This window comes from Lissotriton helveticus, chromosome 7 (genome assembly GCF_964261635.1).
Source record: "Lissotriton helveticus chromosome 7, aLisHel1.1, whole genome shotgun sequence".
In the NCBI taxonomy this organism is placed as follows: Eukaryota; Metazoa; Chordata; class Amphibia; order Caudata; family Salamandridae; genus Lissotriton; species Lissotriton helveticus.
Window position 1 is genome coordinate 1,118,319,697 of NC_136068.1, and position 17,173 is coordinate 1,118,336,869.

At 43.9% G+C, this 17,173-nt stretch overlaps 1 protein-coding gene across 2 annotated transcripts in view; it reads left to right on the forward strand.

Annotated features, from left to right (window-relative positions):
- The window catches only part of SLC39A11 (solute carrier family 39 member 11), a 2,376,444-nt gene that overhangs the window by 587,730 nt on the left and 1,771,541 nt on the right, over window positions 1-17,173 (forward strand). For both annotated transcript variants that reach the window (XM_078654275.1, XM_078654276.1), the window contains exon 4: window positions 571-729. In XM_078654275.1, coding sequence (XP_078510401.1) covers window positions 571-729 — 159 coding nt within the window. The remainder of the gene's footprint in view (window positions 1-570; window positions 730-17,173) is intronic.

Genomic DNA, 17,173 nt, shown 5'->3' on the forward strand with positions numbered 1-17,173 from the left:
ACACATGCATTCTCATGGAGTGCTTAATGAAAAACAAAAAAGTAGTGGCTTAACTTTGAGCAGTGAAAAGACGCATATCAGCTAAAGAGTGGAAAAGAGGCTGTGGTCTAGGGGAGGGACAAACGCAGGAAGATAGGAAGGCAAGTCACTGGATAAGAAACAATTAAATAAGTGACAATTGAACCAACAAATATTAAGCAGTAGGTGGGCCCTAAACACACTGTAGGGAGATCTTTCAAAAACAGACAGCTAAAAGCTGCCTGTTGCCGAGACTTAAAAAAAAGAGGCAATTCACATCACAAGAGAAGCAAAAGACAATACAAATGTACCCGAACCCCCTGTGGGGTTGCGCAGATGTTACACATCCATCTTGTAGTAAGGCATAAAGTGAAAACTAAAGCAAAAGAACCCTTTTTTTTTTTTAAACTGAAAAATAAACGTTTTGAAAATCTTCCGTGTGTATTTCTTCATGTCTATTTCCACCATATGCTGGGAATAAATTGAAGGCTTTTGCAGTGGAATAGAGTTTTCATTTTGGCAGTTCTATAATGAATTTTGTTCTCTGTTCAGGTGATGCTGGCGGCTTCCTATTGGTCCCTTCTTGCACCCGCCATCGAGATGGCAGAGTCCTCTGGAAACTACGGTTCTTTCGCCTTCCTCCCCGTAGCGGTGGGATTCAGCGTGGGGGCCGCGTTTGTCTACTTCGCTGACCTCCTGCTGCCCGTCTTGGTGAGCCCCACCTTTCTGGTGTATTTGTTTCTGTTTAATTTAGTTCCATTATATGAATTTGTGATTGCTTTGTCGATGGATGCAGGACACAATCTCAGGTTTTGCTGCGTAGGTCATTATCTTATGACGATGTATGTTGCTGCATCAGCATTTATAGACATAGGTTTATTGTGTCTATTGAATATTTTCAGAAAGGGACCTTAGTAGGCAGATTAAGTGCTTAGAAATTCAGTGAACAGCAAAGCAAAGGGCAAACGTTCACCGTAAGATAAAGGGGTCCGAGAATGACAGTATTGTCAGAAGACACGAGGAAGTCAAGTTCGATGTAGTTAAGTTATTCCAGATAGCAATACTCAGCCTTTATATCGTTTACACTTCAAAATGATCAGTGGTGGCTGGTGACCTTTAAAGGTGGTAAAATTTAATCCTCGGCTCGAATTCCAAAGAGTTTTTTCTTCAAAGATTCTCTCAGACTTTCTTGCAGTAAGTTTATTGTTTCTACTCTTGCCCACTCTATCTCACTCTGTTTCACTCATTCGGAATTACTCAGTCTTACTGTGACTCAGTCTCACACACAGTAACACTCACTGCCATTCTCTCTTTCTCACATTCTTTCTCACACTTACTGTCACTCATTCTAACTCACTCTGACTCTTTCCTTCACTGACTCTCACTTTAACTCGCACACAGTCACACAGACATGCTCACAGTGCTGGAATGGGGCTGGCACCTTCATGCACCTGTGTCAGCATTAAAACAATGTCACTAGCTGCCTCAGTTTGTTGCTGGGCCCAAAGCGGGTCTGTATTTTATTTTTATTATATCAAGTGAATAATTAAGGATGGTGTAGTGTAGCTGTGGAGCTCATACAGGAGACCCGCTACTGGTCCAGGCACACCTATCCATCTTACCAATCCATCCACTCAGTCATTCATCCTTTCACTTATCCATCCCCCTTTCTTCCATCCATCCATTCAATCATCCATCCTTTCGCTCATCCAGCCACCATTTTGCTCCATCTATCCATCCTTTCACTCCAACCATCCTTCATCCTCCCATTGGCTGATCCATTCACCCTTTCACTCAGCCATCCCTCCTTACACACATCCATTCATCATCTCATCCATCCTTCATCTCATCCATCCATCTGTTCGTATATCGCTCCATTTACCCTTTCATTCAGCCATCCATCTTTTCACTCAGTTACTGTCTATCCATTTATTCATCCATCAATTCACCCTTTCACTCACTCACCCATCCATCCATCCTTCATTGAGACATCCGCCACTGTTAACAATAATGAAAGCTAAACTTATACCAACGATAGCCTACGGGAGCATACTGCACCATGGCAAGAGTGCACAACTTTTGGATTCAGTGCAAATGAAAATTTACAAATGTGTCTTCGCGCTACCAAGTAAAGCATCCCCGGCCCAGGTTAGACTGGAACTTGGCCTGAAATCTCAAGTGCTACTGAGGAAGTATGAGACCATAAAATTCTGGTACAATGTCTGGATGCATCAAGAGATCATGATTTATCGTGCTATGTGGGAAACCATCACCAAATGTCCAAACTCAAACTATGCCAAGTACCTCAAAATGTCAATGGAATCAACAAATCTAGCTGGACTATGGGAATCCAAGCTCCAAGTATCTCAATTTAAACAGGTGGTCAGGAAGGTAGCCATTAAGCACTCATTGTTGGACGACAAAATAGCTTTCAGTCGCCGGTCACATGCCTGGATGACTATTCAATCATACAAAAAACTAGTGCCGGCGCACTTCCTGGACCTGGCCTTTTTGCCTTACATCAAACGCAAATATCTTAATATAAGGTTGGGTTGTTTGCCAACCAATGCCGAGCAGCCAAAGTGGAAGTCCCAAGAAAGTGAAGGGTGCGGGCTATGTGGTGCAGCAAGACAAGACTTTATCCACCTGATTTGCATCTGCCCGGCTCTCATACAGGATCGTCGGAATTGGTTGAAAGCCAAGTTCAAGCAGTTTGGAATACGCACCTGTAGGTCTGCGATTATACAAACATTATGCACCGCAGACCCGCAATTCATTTGTAGATCAATCAAATTTATTGAGTATTTTGAGAAAAAGCAAGGATCATTGGCAAAACCATGAACTCGGAATTGTTATTTTTTACCTCAGAAAGACACTTGCTTTATCCTCAATTTAAAATGTTATCAGTTCACATTAGTATAAATTCTCAGTGTGTTTTTAACATATCATATTTGTATATTTGTAATGGTTTTAATTAACTATACAATAAAGCATTCAATTCTGAGACATCCATCTACCCTGCCTTTCACTCATCCATCCATTGTTTACTCATCCATCTTTGCATACATCCTTTCACTCATCCATCCTTCGCTCCTCCATTCATATTTCACTCCATCCATCCGTCCATTTACCCTCCCATCCATCCTTTCTCTCATCATCCATCAACCCATCCTTTCACTCCATCTATCCACCCATCCACCCTCACTTTCACTCATACATCCTCCCTGCCTCTCACTCTTCCATTATTACGTCTACCCTTTCACTCAGTTATCCATGCATCTATCCATCCACTTTTTCATCCATCCACCCATCCTTCCTTTCACTCACACACCCTGCCAAGTTATTTATGACCCTTTGTCTGACAAGCTGCACAGCCCATCAAGAACCCCACCTCCGCCCGCAGCTTCTTAAGCAGGGAGTGGGGTGGGGTGGGGTGGGCGGAGGGTGACAAACGATGCCCCTAATGCAGGCAGAAGCTTAAGTGCACACTTACCTCAGTCCACTAGTGCAATTGTTGTCCAAAGCTGATTACTTCTCTCTCTTGGGCCTGTGTGGATCAGATAAGGAACACTCTGTCATGCTCTGCTCCATAACATTTTTTTAAAGTGAAATCAAATGTAGCACTAAACCCATATTACTGCTACACCCCAGCCATTAAAGTGGATGAGGTTTTGTAACTCCTCCCAGGGCCACTGTTTATGCGCCACAAAAGCAACAGGATTCATTGCAATCTAATCCAGCACTCCCTCTCCTATGATGTCACTGCTGTAGATTGTGCCTGCAGTTGACGAAAATCTTGCCTGCCTGGCACTTACGCAGTAGGACATCTGCAAAGATCACTAGAGTTCATCCAAGAGAATCAGCACACTGTCTCAGAGCAGTGATTTATTTTCAGCTGCTCTGTGTTTATTTCCCTGTTCTTTCCTCTCCCTGGCGGGTGGCAGGGCAACGCCCCTTTTGCCCAGGAACACCAGTCGCCCCTCAAATTGATAGGTCTTTTGTCACTATTAATAGGTATTCCCATTCCCTGACTATCTGCCGAACGGCAGGGACAGTGTTTTAAAAAACACATTGGCTGTTCTATTTTCTTATGAAACAATTGGCCTGCTTGCTCCTGGTAAGCCTACTTGTATCATTGAATAACCTGTCATTCCCACTTGATAAGTGAGTTCTATGAAGAACACAAACCATCTTTACCAGTTTCCCTTGGTAAGAATACTAAAGCATGAGGACTTAAACAAAAGTGAAGGATGGTGCAATGTGCACCTACTGGGGGAAACTAGAGGGGGGCTACACTGTGCAGGGAGTTAGTTTGGTATGCGTGTGTGTGTGCAACCCTCTTTCAGGAGGCAATATAGCAATCACAATGCCTCCATTTTACCTTTATAGAGAACTTTGAAACGTTTTTGCAGACAGTAACTTCCAGACTTGCCATCTGGAGTGCCTCAGTAGTTTATTCCAAATAATTTAGACATGATCGTTATCCCATGGTATTTTGGATCCATTTTAAGTAGATTTAGTTTCATAATGAATGTTAGAAAATGGTTTACTGGTTGAGGGGGCTGAAACCCTTCTCAAGCAGAAGCCACAATCTCTGCCTTCTGAAGCAGAAGCCACAATCTCTGCCTTCTGAAGCAGAAGCCACAATCTCTATTAGGGTGAACCGCAAGCAAACCTCAACTTAATCTGTGCTTAATCCTCTGGTAGCTTGGCACAAAGCCGTCAGGCTTAACTTAAAAGCAATGTGTAAGATATTTATGCAGCGCTTCAAAAAATTCATTTTAAACATGGCTGTAACAAAAGCATGAGTGGAGCCAAACAAAAATAATCGGCACATGCAGAGTCAGCCAATCCAAAGGTGGCATATGTATCTAGTGAACTGTAGATCGCTCCCAAAACACAAAGACAAGAGTGTAAGTCCACTCCAATCACAATTCCAGGCAGTGAAAGCCGGTTTTACATCATCAAGTTCTCTCATACCTACACTTTTTAAAGGATGCTTGTTTATCGCCTACCGGGACCAGCCGCAGAATGTGTGCAGATTATGCCAGATATTCTGGCAACTCATAGTCTTCAGACAGAAAATGTAATGTTCCTGGGTGATCTAAATATTCACTTTGAGAATGCAACTTGTACCAAAGCTGTGCACTTTATACAGGACCTTCTAGCTATTCAGCTATCTCAGCTGATCACAACGCCAGCACACAGTAAAGGTCATCTATTGGATCATAACATACCCAGCATGACAGAGAGTCACCCACTGCCAGCTGTTTGGACAGATCACTATTTGATTCCATTTTGTATGCCAAAAGTTGGAGAACCTATAAATAAAACTATACACTCAAAGATTACCCGGCAATGGCCCAAACTGGACACACCTTGCTGGGAATTGGCCTTAACTAGTAATGCAGTGCCAAACCTAAAACAAGATAAAGATGTTTCTACTTCCTACACAGATTTAAGAAAATTGGATCAATACGGCCCTCAACGAACTAATCGCACGAAAAAACTGCAAGAAAGCCCAGTCACAGGATACAATTAATTGGTTCTCTCGCAAGGAATTTCCATGTATAGTCATAAGAGTTGAATAGTCCCACCCATCTGCAGGGACCCCAGAGCCCCTTATCCAATATACCTTCTTAAGTGCTGAAGTTCGCCTTTCTTCGGGAAGGCCTCAAAAATGCTCTTAAGAAAGTGTTAATGCAGTGAAGGACAAGGCTACAGTGGTCAGAACTCTTCATCTTGGAGTGGCAAAAGAACAGGTTGCAATGAAATATGTGCCCAGTAACTGAATAATTTGTAAGGGCACAGAAAAAGAACCTTCACAAACTGTTTTGCTGTGTGAAAAACCGAGATGAAGAAGTGCAAGGCAGTGTAGCCCATAGGGTGGCATTATAATCCGAAGAAAAAAGGAGGCTGTGTCTTTAAGAGCAGAGAGACCTCCAATATTCCATCATGCTCAGCCAGAGGCTTTTTACCGACTCCTTCTGACAGGACCCTTGGAGTTGAACTCGACCTTTCTAGGTTTTTTCTTCAGTATAGAACTTTAAAATACAGTCTTTTTTGCTTCACTTGATGTCTTTTGTCTCTCTCTGTTGAGTGAGTTTTTTTCCTGACAGGAAAAATACTTTTTTCCTAGTTAAAATGCCATCGTTCTTTGACAAATGTCCTCGCTGTGGCAGGAAAAAGGATAAAACAGAACCCCACGAGGTCTGTGTTATTTGTTTACCATCTAATCACCTTCCTACCTCCTGTGATATCTGCATGAATGTCTCCAGATGAACTCTGCGTGACAGGGAGAAGACTCGCCTGCGGGTAAAAGAAGTCCACAGAAGTCCGCTCTGATGTCCCACTGGACAGCAGAGGAGGGGGAGATAATTCTTCCACCAGAGCTCTCCCCTCAGCCTCCAATGGTTGTGGGAGGACTGAGAGGCATTTTTCAGGCAATAAACGCTATCGGTCCCGGTCTAGAGGAGGTACGGCACCGACACGCTAGCTGATATTGACTGGCTCAACGTCACACAAACGTCGACGCTCGACATCAAGAACCAGATCAGTGATGTCGAGAACGACCTTGCACTGACAACCGTCGTCAAGACATGCATTAATGTTGAGGGATTCCAACTTCCTGTTACCGAGAACTGGGAGGTCCACATCGAGAGTAAAGTGACAACAAGACTGGTCCTCCACCAGCTATACCGACACCTGCCATTCCACCTCCCATGGTACATCAGGTTCCTGCCACACCAGCGCCTAGGATGTCCCTAGGCACTCCATTGATCACTCACGTTGCCACCGTCATCGTCAGCGGGATGTGTCCTCTTCCACCAGAGGATACTCTGACCTTGTAGGACTCGCCTCAAACTCAATCCTCACCAATTGATGACATCAACACATTTCAGGAGGTTTTGGTTTGAGGCGTAGCAAAATTGAACATACCTATGGTGATCCCCACCGGTTATATTTGAAATTCTTCACCAATGCACTGCCTCAAGACCCTTGCTCCCGCTAGTGCCGGGTCGTCTTGAGCCAGCCATGGAGTTGTCCCTCACTCCAGCTGTGGCAAAATCAACAAGCTCCAGAAGAAATACTGTCCACCGAGCAGGGTCCGCTGTTTTTACGTGCCGACCCGCCACCTGATTCAGTGATTTTATTAGCCGCATGAAAATCTCATGCCACATCACCATTTGCCTCCTATCCCCCTGGAACATCCTCCCCATCCTCCTGCGCCAGACCCAGGACCTACTCACCTTCAGGAAGCTACTCAAGACCTGGCTTTTCGAGGAGTAGCAGCACCCCTCCCCTCAGTGCCTTGAGACCCTCACGGGTGAGTAGTGCGCTTTACAAATGTTACGATTGATTGATTGATAAGGAGATTAAAAGATAGGACTCATCAGGACACAAAGTATGCAATACGGCGGCTACGTCAATGAGGGTAGCCAGCACTGCAGCTCTCCTAGGAAGGTACGATCAAGCCTTGTGGGATTCCAATCTCCACTTCACGGATCACCTCCCAAAAGAACACTGGGAGGATTTTCTAGAAAAAGTCCAGGAGGGAGCGATGGTCTCCAACCAGATCATCAGCGCACGGGAGACTCTTTGATTTTAGCCACCCATAGTTACTGTCAAGGAGTCTCCCTACAGAGACAAACATTGTTTTATCTAACATCTCTCAAGCCTGACACTCAGCTGCGTTTCCAGAATTTTCACTTTTCCAGCTCCACTCTCTTTGGCTGATATGCCGATGATGAAATGGCAAGAATGAACACAGATATGGATACTCTGAAATCTGTAGGTTTAGAGAAACCTAGCGATGGCCATTCAACCCTACCACAGTCGTTTCTCGTCACAGAGGGTTCAAACCCCTCAATGGTAGTCCGGAAGATCACACCAGTATCAACGGCCCTACCAGTCACAACGCAAGCAACAGAGGGGACGTACCTCTCAACCAGCTAACCAGGGAGGTCGACAACCTGCGGCTTAAAAACCCTGAATCCTCTCTTCCTTTACCCACTCCAGTAGGACGAAGCATTGCAAATTACCTGGCAGAGTGGCAAAGAATTACAACCGACGTCTGGGTCTTGAATATTGGCAAACGTGGCTATCGTCTCAGATTCACTGTCCCACCACCATCAAGTCCATTAAGGGCGTCCACATCTCACCTCAAGCTTCTACAAGAGGGAGACAACACGCTATGCCAAAAGAAGGCAGTGTAATTGGTTCCTCGACACCAACGGGGCCAAGGAATTTACTCCAGATACTTCCTCCTGCCAAAAATTGGCAGACAAGAGTTCAGGCCTATTCTCGACCTTTGAATCGTAAACAAGTGGATCCTTAAGGAAAGGTTCAGAATGTTGCCGTTACATCAAACTTACCCTCAACTGCAACAGGGTGACTGGCTTTGTTCAATACACCTTCACAACGCTTATTTCCACATTCCCATCGCAAGCTCACCATGGAAATTGCTCAGATTTGTTGTGGGTCAGAACCACTAATAATATGCGGTTCTACCATTTGGCCTCAAATCAGCACCCAGGACTTTTTCCAATGTCATGGCTGTGATGGCAATACATTTAGGAAACACTAAATCTTTGCCTATCCCTATTTGGACGACTGGCTGATCAAGGCTTCCACTGTCACGGAAGCCCAAGAACATTTGCAGTGGATTTGCGATCTGCTCCATCTCCTGGGGCTTCACATCCACTTTCAAAAGTCTTTGTCAACACCAATCCAGACTTTGCATTACTTAGGAGCTACCATTGACAAGCTACAGGAAAAGGTGTGTCCTTCAGAGGAACAACACTTATCCATTCTCCAGAAATGCTAGAACCTCTGGAGGACAGTCCGTCCAACAGTCTGCAAAGTCTCCGCTCTCCTCGGCTCAATGGCCTCCTGCATATTTCTGACTCCTTATACTCGCCTTCACATGCGTCCTCTCCAATAGTGCTTGGAGGATCAGTGGAACCAGTTCTCAGGGAACTGGGTGAACAAGATTAGCCTTTTCACAAATGCTATGCTGTGGAATCCCTCCATTGGTGGTGTTCACCCAAAAATCTCCTGAACGGAATTCCTTTTCACCAGCAGGACCCAACACAGACCATAGTGACGGATGCCTCTCTGCTGAGGTGGGGAGCCCACATGGATCACCTGCGAATACAAGGAACTTGGTCTTTAAAAGAACAGATGTACCATATCAACCTCCTGGAACTCCGTGCAGTTCACCTGGCACTCAAGGCGTTTAAACCTTCGTTCAAGGCCATCACCCTTCTTGTTCAGACGGATAATACCACCACCATGTACTATCTGAACAAGCAGGGGGGAAACACAGTCCAGAAACCTGTCACTAGAAGCTCAAATGATCTTGCACTGGCTTCTCGACAGGAACTTGAATCTGATTGCCGTCCACCTCCCATGTGTGCAAAACATCCAGTCATACACCCTCAACAGGGTTCTCAACGAAAACCATGATTGGGTACTGAACAAACAAGTCGCACAAGATATCTTCAATTTGTGGGGCACACCCTCTACAGACCTTTTCACCACAGCGGATAACAAAAAATGCCACAACTTCGTCCCCAGATTTCATTAGGGAATGAATGCCCTATGGATCGACAGGTCCAAAATATTTGTGTACGCTTTTCCCCCAATACCTCTGATACAGCAGTCCTGGGCAAACTATCCACCACAACAACCAAGATGATCCTCATGGTGCCAGAATGGCTGAGAAAACTGTGGTTCCCAGACCTGCTTCACCGGCCTATCCATCCACATCTGAGGCTGCCATGCAGGCCAGACCTTCTCACGAAGTTCAGCGGTCAACTTCTAAACCCTAACTTCTCCTCCTTGAGTTTGGCAGTGTGGCTTCTGAGATAGTGAAGTATGGTCATCTAAACCTGCCTTAGGACTGTCTGGACATTTTAAAGGAAGCAAAGTGACCTAAACGATCGGTCTACGCCTTTAAACGGAGAAAATTTAACATTTAGTGCTCTTCCAGGTAGATCGATCCTACCTCTTCCCAGGAGTATGTCATTCTCTCATATTTGCTACACCTTACTAAATCTGGCCTCCAATATTCGTCGATCAGAGTCCACCTGTCTGCACTGACGGCATACAGAAAAAAACCTTCACAATCCTCTTTCCGTAGGATTCCAGTTATTAAAGATTTCCTGGAGGGGTTGGAAAGGGGTTCCCTCCGATTAGACATCCCTCTCCTCCATAGGAGCTAAATGTAGTGCTTTCTCGTCTCATGCTTCATCCTTTTCAGCCGGTTCATAAGGCTTCACTTCAGCATCCCACTTGGAAAACTGCTTTCTTAGTGGGGATAACTTTTGCTACACGAGTTAGTGAGATACAGGCCCTTTGCGCTCATGAGCCATATACAGTATTCCATTCTGCCAAGGTAGTGTTGCGTACCCATCCCAGGTTCCTTCCTAAAGTGGTCTGAGAGTTTCATGTAAATCAGACTATCTCTTTACCCATGTTTTTCCAAAACCCTTCTTCTCCAGCAGAGAGAGCTCTTCACTCGCTGGATGTGAAGAGAGTGCTAAAATTCTACCTAGATAAAACCAAATATATTCGCAGATCTCAGCAGCTGTTCATCATTTATGGCCCAGTTCCCACTGGTCTAGCTACTTCCAGTCAGTCAGTCTCCAGATAGATCGTCTCTTGCATTCTCTTTTGTTATCAGCCATTCATTTGGTTTTGCAACGGTATCCTAGGCAGACGAAACATACATTATCCTTTCGTTATCCCCTGATATAAGATCGGCCTCTTTAAGACTTAACAGCTGTTTGGAGATGGTGTCAAAATGGATGGCAGCTAGCTGCCTAAAGCTAAACGGGAAGAAAACAGAGGTCATGCTAGTTGGTTCAAATCCAACTCTTTAGGACCAAATTAACTGGCCTTCATCCCTAGGGGAATGCCCTACCCCCAGTCTGGTAGTCAAGAGTTTCAGGGATTACTTTGGACAAAAAAGACTCTGTGAAAGCCCGGGTAAAGAAGGTGTCTGCCAGTTGCTTTGTCCTCCTTAGATCTTTAAGGAAGACTCTAAAATGGCTCCCTATGGAGGTCCAAAGGACTATGATTTAAGGATTCATTCTATCTTGCCTTGCTTTTGGAAACTCACTTTACTTGGACAGCCCAGTTCCTGTCATATAAAAAGATCCAAGTCCTCCAGAAGGCTGCAGCCGGAACACTGCTAGGCATTTCCAAAACGCAGTCAGTCAGCACGAGCAGGGCTCAGAACTCTTCATTGACTGCCTATAGATCGTAGAATGCAAATCAAGGCCTTATTTATTACACATCGGGCAAAGCATAAAGTAGGCCCACACATTCTCCACCAGATTATCACCCCCTCTTTGGCCCAATAGGGATCTTAGGTCAAAGAATCTAGGTCTCCTCGTTGTCCCCAGAGACCAGAGAGCCAGAGGCAGAGGTCGCTTTTTTACATATCTTGCACCAAAACTCTGGTACTCATTACCTATCATCCTGAGACTAGAGGACAACCTTATGAGCTTCAGAAAGCAATTGAAACTATTACTAAACCTCTTTAGACAGGCTCACTCCAGCTAGGACTGATAGCATGGGGAAGCCTGTTCCGGGTAGCCATGCGCTCTACAAGAAATGTAAATAGAATAGAAAATAAAGTGAAAACACAAGAAAAATCCCACTCCAGTTTAGAAAAATAGAGTATTTTTTTTTTAATTATTTGACACCAAACCTACAAACATCCAATCAGTAGAACCGAAGATATGTAATTTTAAAGATTTAAGAGAAAATAGTGCCTAGAAGCACAAAGCGCCAACTGTGGTTATCTGGTTGTGCTGGACTGGGACAAAGTCACAAGTTGAGGCTGACCCCGATGGAGCGAGGGCCGGCTAAGTTAGGTTCGCTGAACAAAAGTACTTTAAATGCTAGTTGAGGAGCATTGTGAGATCCTGCGTCAAGGGTGTGTCACACAGCTGAGGCAATGCAAGGTCCTGTTGTGGAGATGCATTGCATAATGGTTGTTCCAGGAAACTGCGATGCGAGGTCCTGCGTCATCGTTGAGGATGCAGTCGACAAGGGGCTTGCGATGGGATGTCCTGCAGCAAAGATGCAGCATGCACCGGTTGGTTCCAAAGATGTAGCGAGGCTTTCAATGCGATAGGCTATGCTGAGAGAGCGTTGGACAGTGCTTCAGAGGAAACTGTGGGATGCAATGTGAAGTCCTGCGTCGGGGATGCGTCGAGCTGAAGTTCCAATGAAGCGTTTTGGGAGGTGATGCATTGCACTTGCCTCACTTCTCCTGGGACCACAGCTGGGCTTGCAGAGAACCTTAAGGCTCACTTTCAAAGGTCCAAGACTGGGGTGGCATCACTTCGGAGAGCAGGACCAACAGCCACAGAGTCCTGGTGCTGGGTACAAGGTTGTTGGATACTGCTCTGTCCCTGAGGTACTGATCAGGAAGCCAGCCAACTAACCTCTGGAGTCACTCTGTTGGTCCTGTGATCAATATGCATGTCTAGCCCTCCTCACTCAGGTAGGGGGCAGTCAGGCGGCAGAGTGGCAGTTCTTCTTGCAGCAAAGCAGCACAGCAGTCTTTCTTCTTTGTCTTCCACAGGTCTTGATGTGTACTAAAGAGTTGGGTCAGAGCGTCCAGTATTTATACCTGGTGCCCACTTTGAAGTAGGTAAATGTTCTGGAGGTTTCCAGTCCCAGGCGTGTTTGGAATTTTCCGCCTCACTGCCCAGGGCCCAGATTTTCTGGAGTCACAATAGACTAGTGCCAAACCCTTTGTGAGTATGCTCAGGCAGAGCCTTTGTAATGTGCAAATGTGGTAGGTAACAGCTCCTCCCCCTTCATCAAGTCAGAGATGGCCCATCCTACCAACACCTATGGCCTTTTGCTTCACTGTCTGGGAGCAATACACAAATACCAACTGCCAGCTACCCCTAGTCATGTGACGCAGGACACAGGCAGCAGACACCAAATAGCTGGTTGAAGAAAATGCCAACTTTCTAAAAGTGGTGCTTTTGGAATTGTGACTTGAAATCCAACTTTCGCATTAAAGAGGACTTTACATTACCTGCTCCCAATTGAAAGTTATCACTTATTAAATGTTATACGTTCACCTAATGTTATTCTAGGAGAGAGGTAGGCTTTGCAGTAGTGAACAATGGATTTAAGGGTGCTTCACTGTCAGGATATGTAAAACTTCAAAGTACATGTCCAACTTTTTAAATACACTACACCCTGCCCATTGGGCTGTTTAGGGCCTACCTTAGGGGTGACTTACATGTATTAAAAAAGAAGGTTTGGCACTGGCAAAGGTTTATTTTGATGAAAATCTAGATCAACGAAGTGTACTAGACACAACATTCACTACTGGTGCCATAAGGCTTCCAAGTAAACAATGTCAATCAAAAAATATTCCAAATAATCAAACAATACAATGTTAAAGAGGCTTGTAAAAATGATTTCACTTGAACAAAAATGATTTAATGAGTTGCTTGTAGGCTTGTTGTATTGTTTACAAATGCCGCATCACACTTGCGGACGACGAGAAAATAGCATTCTCAATTAAAGAGGATATTCACGCTGTAACACACAAGCCAGTACATTTCAAATGAAAGGAACCCTTCATCGGAGGTATTCATAAATTTAAAATGAAGAATCCCTGATTATACATCAGAGGTTTCATCACAGACAACATGCAGTGAGGAAAACCTGGATCGCACTCATATTGTTGCAAAATCCTAAAATCAGCTGCCAGGGCATTACATGCTATGCACTGCAATTTACCAAAACCCCATGAATTAATGGATGAAAAAAATTGAAGGAAAATAATTGCTCTATGTGAAAGTGACCAATCTGCTTAATGATGAATTAAAAGAGGAACTGTGGATAAGAACATCAAGTCCCAACTTGCTCTAGTCCTAGGGACTTAAAACTGGGCGTACCGTAAAAACAGTAGTAGTACACAAACAAGCAGTCATGCATTAGTTAGGGCTGTGAATATGAAATACAGAGTGAAAGATATTGAGTGAAATCAATATGGTATAAAAAGTTCAATTAATCAATAGTTCCGGAACCCGGGTGAAGTATCAAAAAGAAAGCAAGTATCTGAAAACTTCAACGTTTGGTGGTAGCCTCAGATGGTAAACCGGTCTCCAACAAATGACTGTAAACCTAACAAATGTCAATCAGTTGAAAAAATTGGTGATAACGATCGTGCTCAGTGCGTGAACAAAAGCAAAGCAGGATGAACCTGTAAAATATCGTGAATCGAGAGTGTCCTGCACCAACATGATGCCAAAACAGAGTAGAGTGCCACGAGGAACTTTTCGGAAGTGACTATAAAGGAAAGGAATAGCGTTGTCTGCATATGCGCAAAGTGAGCTGAAATAAACAACGGACTAAAAAAACTGAATGAAGTGTAAAGGAAACAACTTGTCCCGTAACCATAGAGTGAATACAACTGTGAAGTGAGTACAAAAGGCAAAAAAGATTAAAGATGACGCAGTACAGATTGGTCGATACCAGAACTATAATCATCAATTGAGAAACATAGACTGACACACCTATATTGCCATATATAGCATCATTCACATATACGGGGATAACCATTGCAAAAAAGAGAATAACAAAAACACTGAACAAAAATATGTTGCGCATTAAATGACTTAAATCAAAGATGATGAACATAATGCAAGATTTGCCATGGTAAATTCATAATGACGAGCTAAATATTTTGCTCTGTCGCGGTGGAGACAGTAATTTTATTAAAGCAAAAAAATGCCAGATCATAATATACTCTGACAGCTGGGTATTTTTGAAAAAGCATGTGGGAGTCCGTATCTAATATTAGTATGACAAACCTTATAAGGGGAAGATCAGTAGTGTATGCAAGAATAAGAATCTACAAGAAACAGGCCAGTTCCAACTTGTCATTGAGACCGGTGGGAATAAAACTGTACTTTATCCGATGAGTCTTGCGTTTAGATAAAACGCTTCTGGGTGTTGATGTCTGAATTCACCGCTATAGTTTCCAGCACTGTGAATCTGAGCTGTGCGATATTATGGCGGTGGTCCATCCAGTGTACCACAAGGGATGAATTTGGGTTCTTGTGTCTAACCATACTCTTGTGCCCCGTAATGCGCACCTTGATGCGCTGCTGAGTTTTGACCCAGTAAATTAAACCACACGAGCACTTGACAGCGGAAACAACTAGTTGAGTGTTGCAGTCCGCCGTTTTGTGGGTGAGAAATTGTATGGTCCACTAGAACATTGTCACAATGTATGCAATTTTTGCACCTCTTCATCGTCTTAGGCGATGTAGCTTCTTACTGCAGAGTCCATGACAACATTCTGAGTCCCTGTATATGCGAATGGGGGTTTATTCGACAAAAGCCCCTTGAAATCTGATTCTGTCTGAAGCAGTTCCCAGCGCTGAGAGATGATACTTTTGATGGTATTTGATTGAGTAGAACATCTAGACAGAAAGATCTTACATGCTGGTTTCACATCCTGTTTTCTCTGTAACAGCTTTGAGCGATCCAGGGTAGATGTGCGATGAAGCGCGTTCTTCAACACTTCTTCAGGGTACCCGTGTTTGGTGAACTTATTTTTTAACATAATAAGTGACCGAGTACTGGTATTGGCATGAGACATAATCCGTTTCACACGTATAAATTGTGAAAATGGTAAGTGCCACTTCAACGATGGAGGGTGAAAGTTGCTGATGAAATACCATGTTGTTACGATCAATTGGCTCTTAAAGACTTTGATTGAGAGACCCAATGATGTAAGCTCAAGGTAGACATCTAGGTAAGTAATACTTGACTTGTGAATAGAATGTGTAAACTGATCCCTGGTTTCTTTAGATTGAGATCAAATATTTCCTGTTCAAGGAGATCACTGGAGCCTTTCCAAATCAGGAATATGTCATTGATGTAGCTTAAGCACACGATGAAATGCATGCACTGAGTGTCAGAGTTGTAAATGAGGTTGTCCTCAGATTTTGACAAGAAAATGTTGGTAAAACTAGGTGGCCCAGAAGAGGCCATATAAGTTCCATTCTTCTGTAGGTAATAGATGTTCTCCCTTACGAAATAACTATGAAACAAGCAGTGTAGTAACAATAAAAAATGTTGGCTCATAACTCATCTTGTATAACCAATGCCCATTCCAAAGTCTCAGTACCCTCGTCATATGGTATTGAATTATATAACAAAGCAACATCTATGATGCAAAGACACCACTCCTCGCTTGTAAAAGCGGCAAATGCTTAAAAAATCAGTTGTATCTTGGACATAGGAGTGCCATTTTGGAACAAAGGGTTGTAGAAATGAGCCAAGGTAAATCCCAAGGGGTTCCTAGATAGGCCACACATAGATAAGATGGGCCTGAAAAGAGGATCAGTGGTGCATTTGTGGACCTTTGGCAGCATGTTGAGGTGTTGTCTCCAAGGCGATTCCCGTATGAGATAGTGCTGAGTGTTTTCATTGACCCACCCCAGATCCAATGCTCTGTCGAGTATCTGTTTTAAAATGACAATAAATGCTGTGGTTGGATCATTCTCTAATGACATGTAGGTATGCTCATCAGAAACATGTAATGTTACTGAATCCTCATAGAAGGTGCGGTCCTTGGCTACCAGCACTCCTCCTTTGTCAACATTATTGAAATATCAAGTCTTTGTTTTGGACAAGCATCATGAGAGCTCCCTACTCCCGTTTGGACATGTTCTTGATGTTGGAATCACGGAAGCTTATGTGCTGGAAATCCTTTTTCACCAATGCCTCAAACTTGTCAAGTGTTTGTGGGATGTGAGTGCTAGAAATATATGCTCTTTGGTTTACATGCAGGGTATTCAGGTTCTTCATTTGTTGAAGTGGAAGGTTCCAGGTTGTCAAACAAATATTGTAAGCATAATTTATGCATACATTTTCAAAAAGCCACTTTAGTTTCGAACTAGTTCGATTGGTATGTCGGTACAAACTTACATGCCCTTATTGAGGACTGACACATGCAGGGTGGTTAGTTTAGTGTACGATATGTTAATCACTAGTGTTGCCATGTCCCCTGTGGGTTTTACAATGGTGGATGCCGTTGGATGATGGCTGGATGCTGGGCTTGTCGACAAAACAGAAACCCTCGCTGAAACAGTCTCTG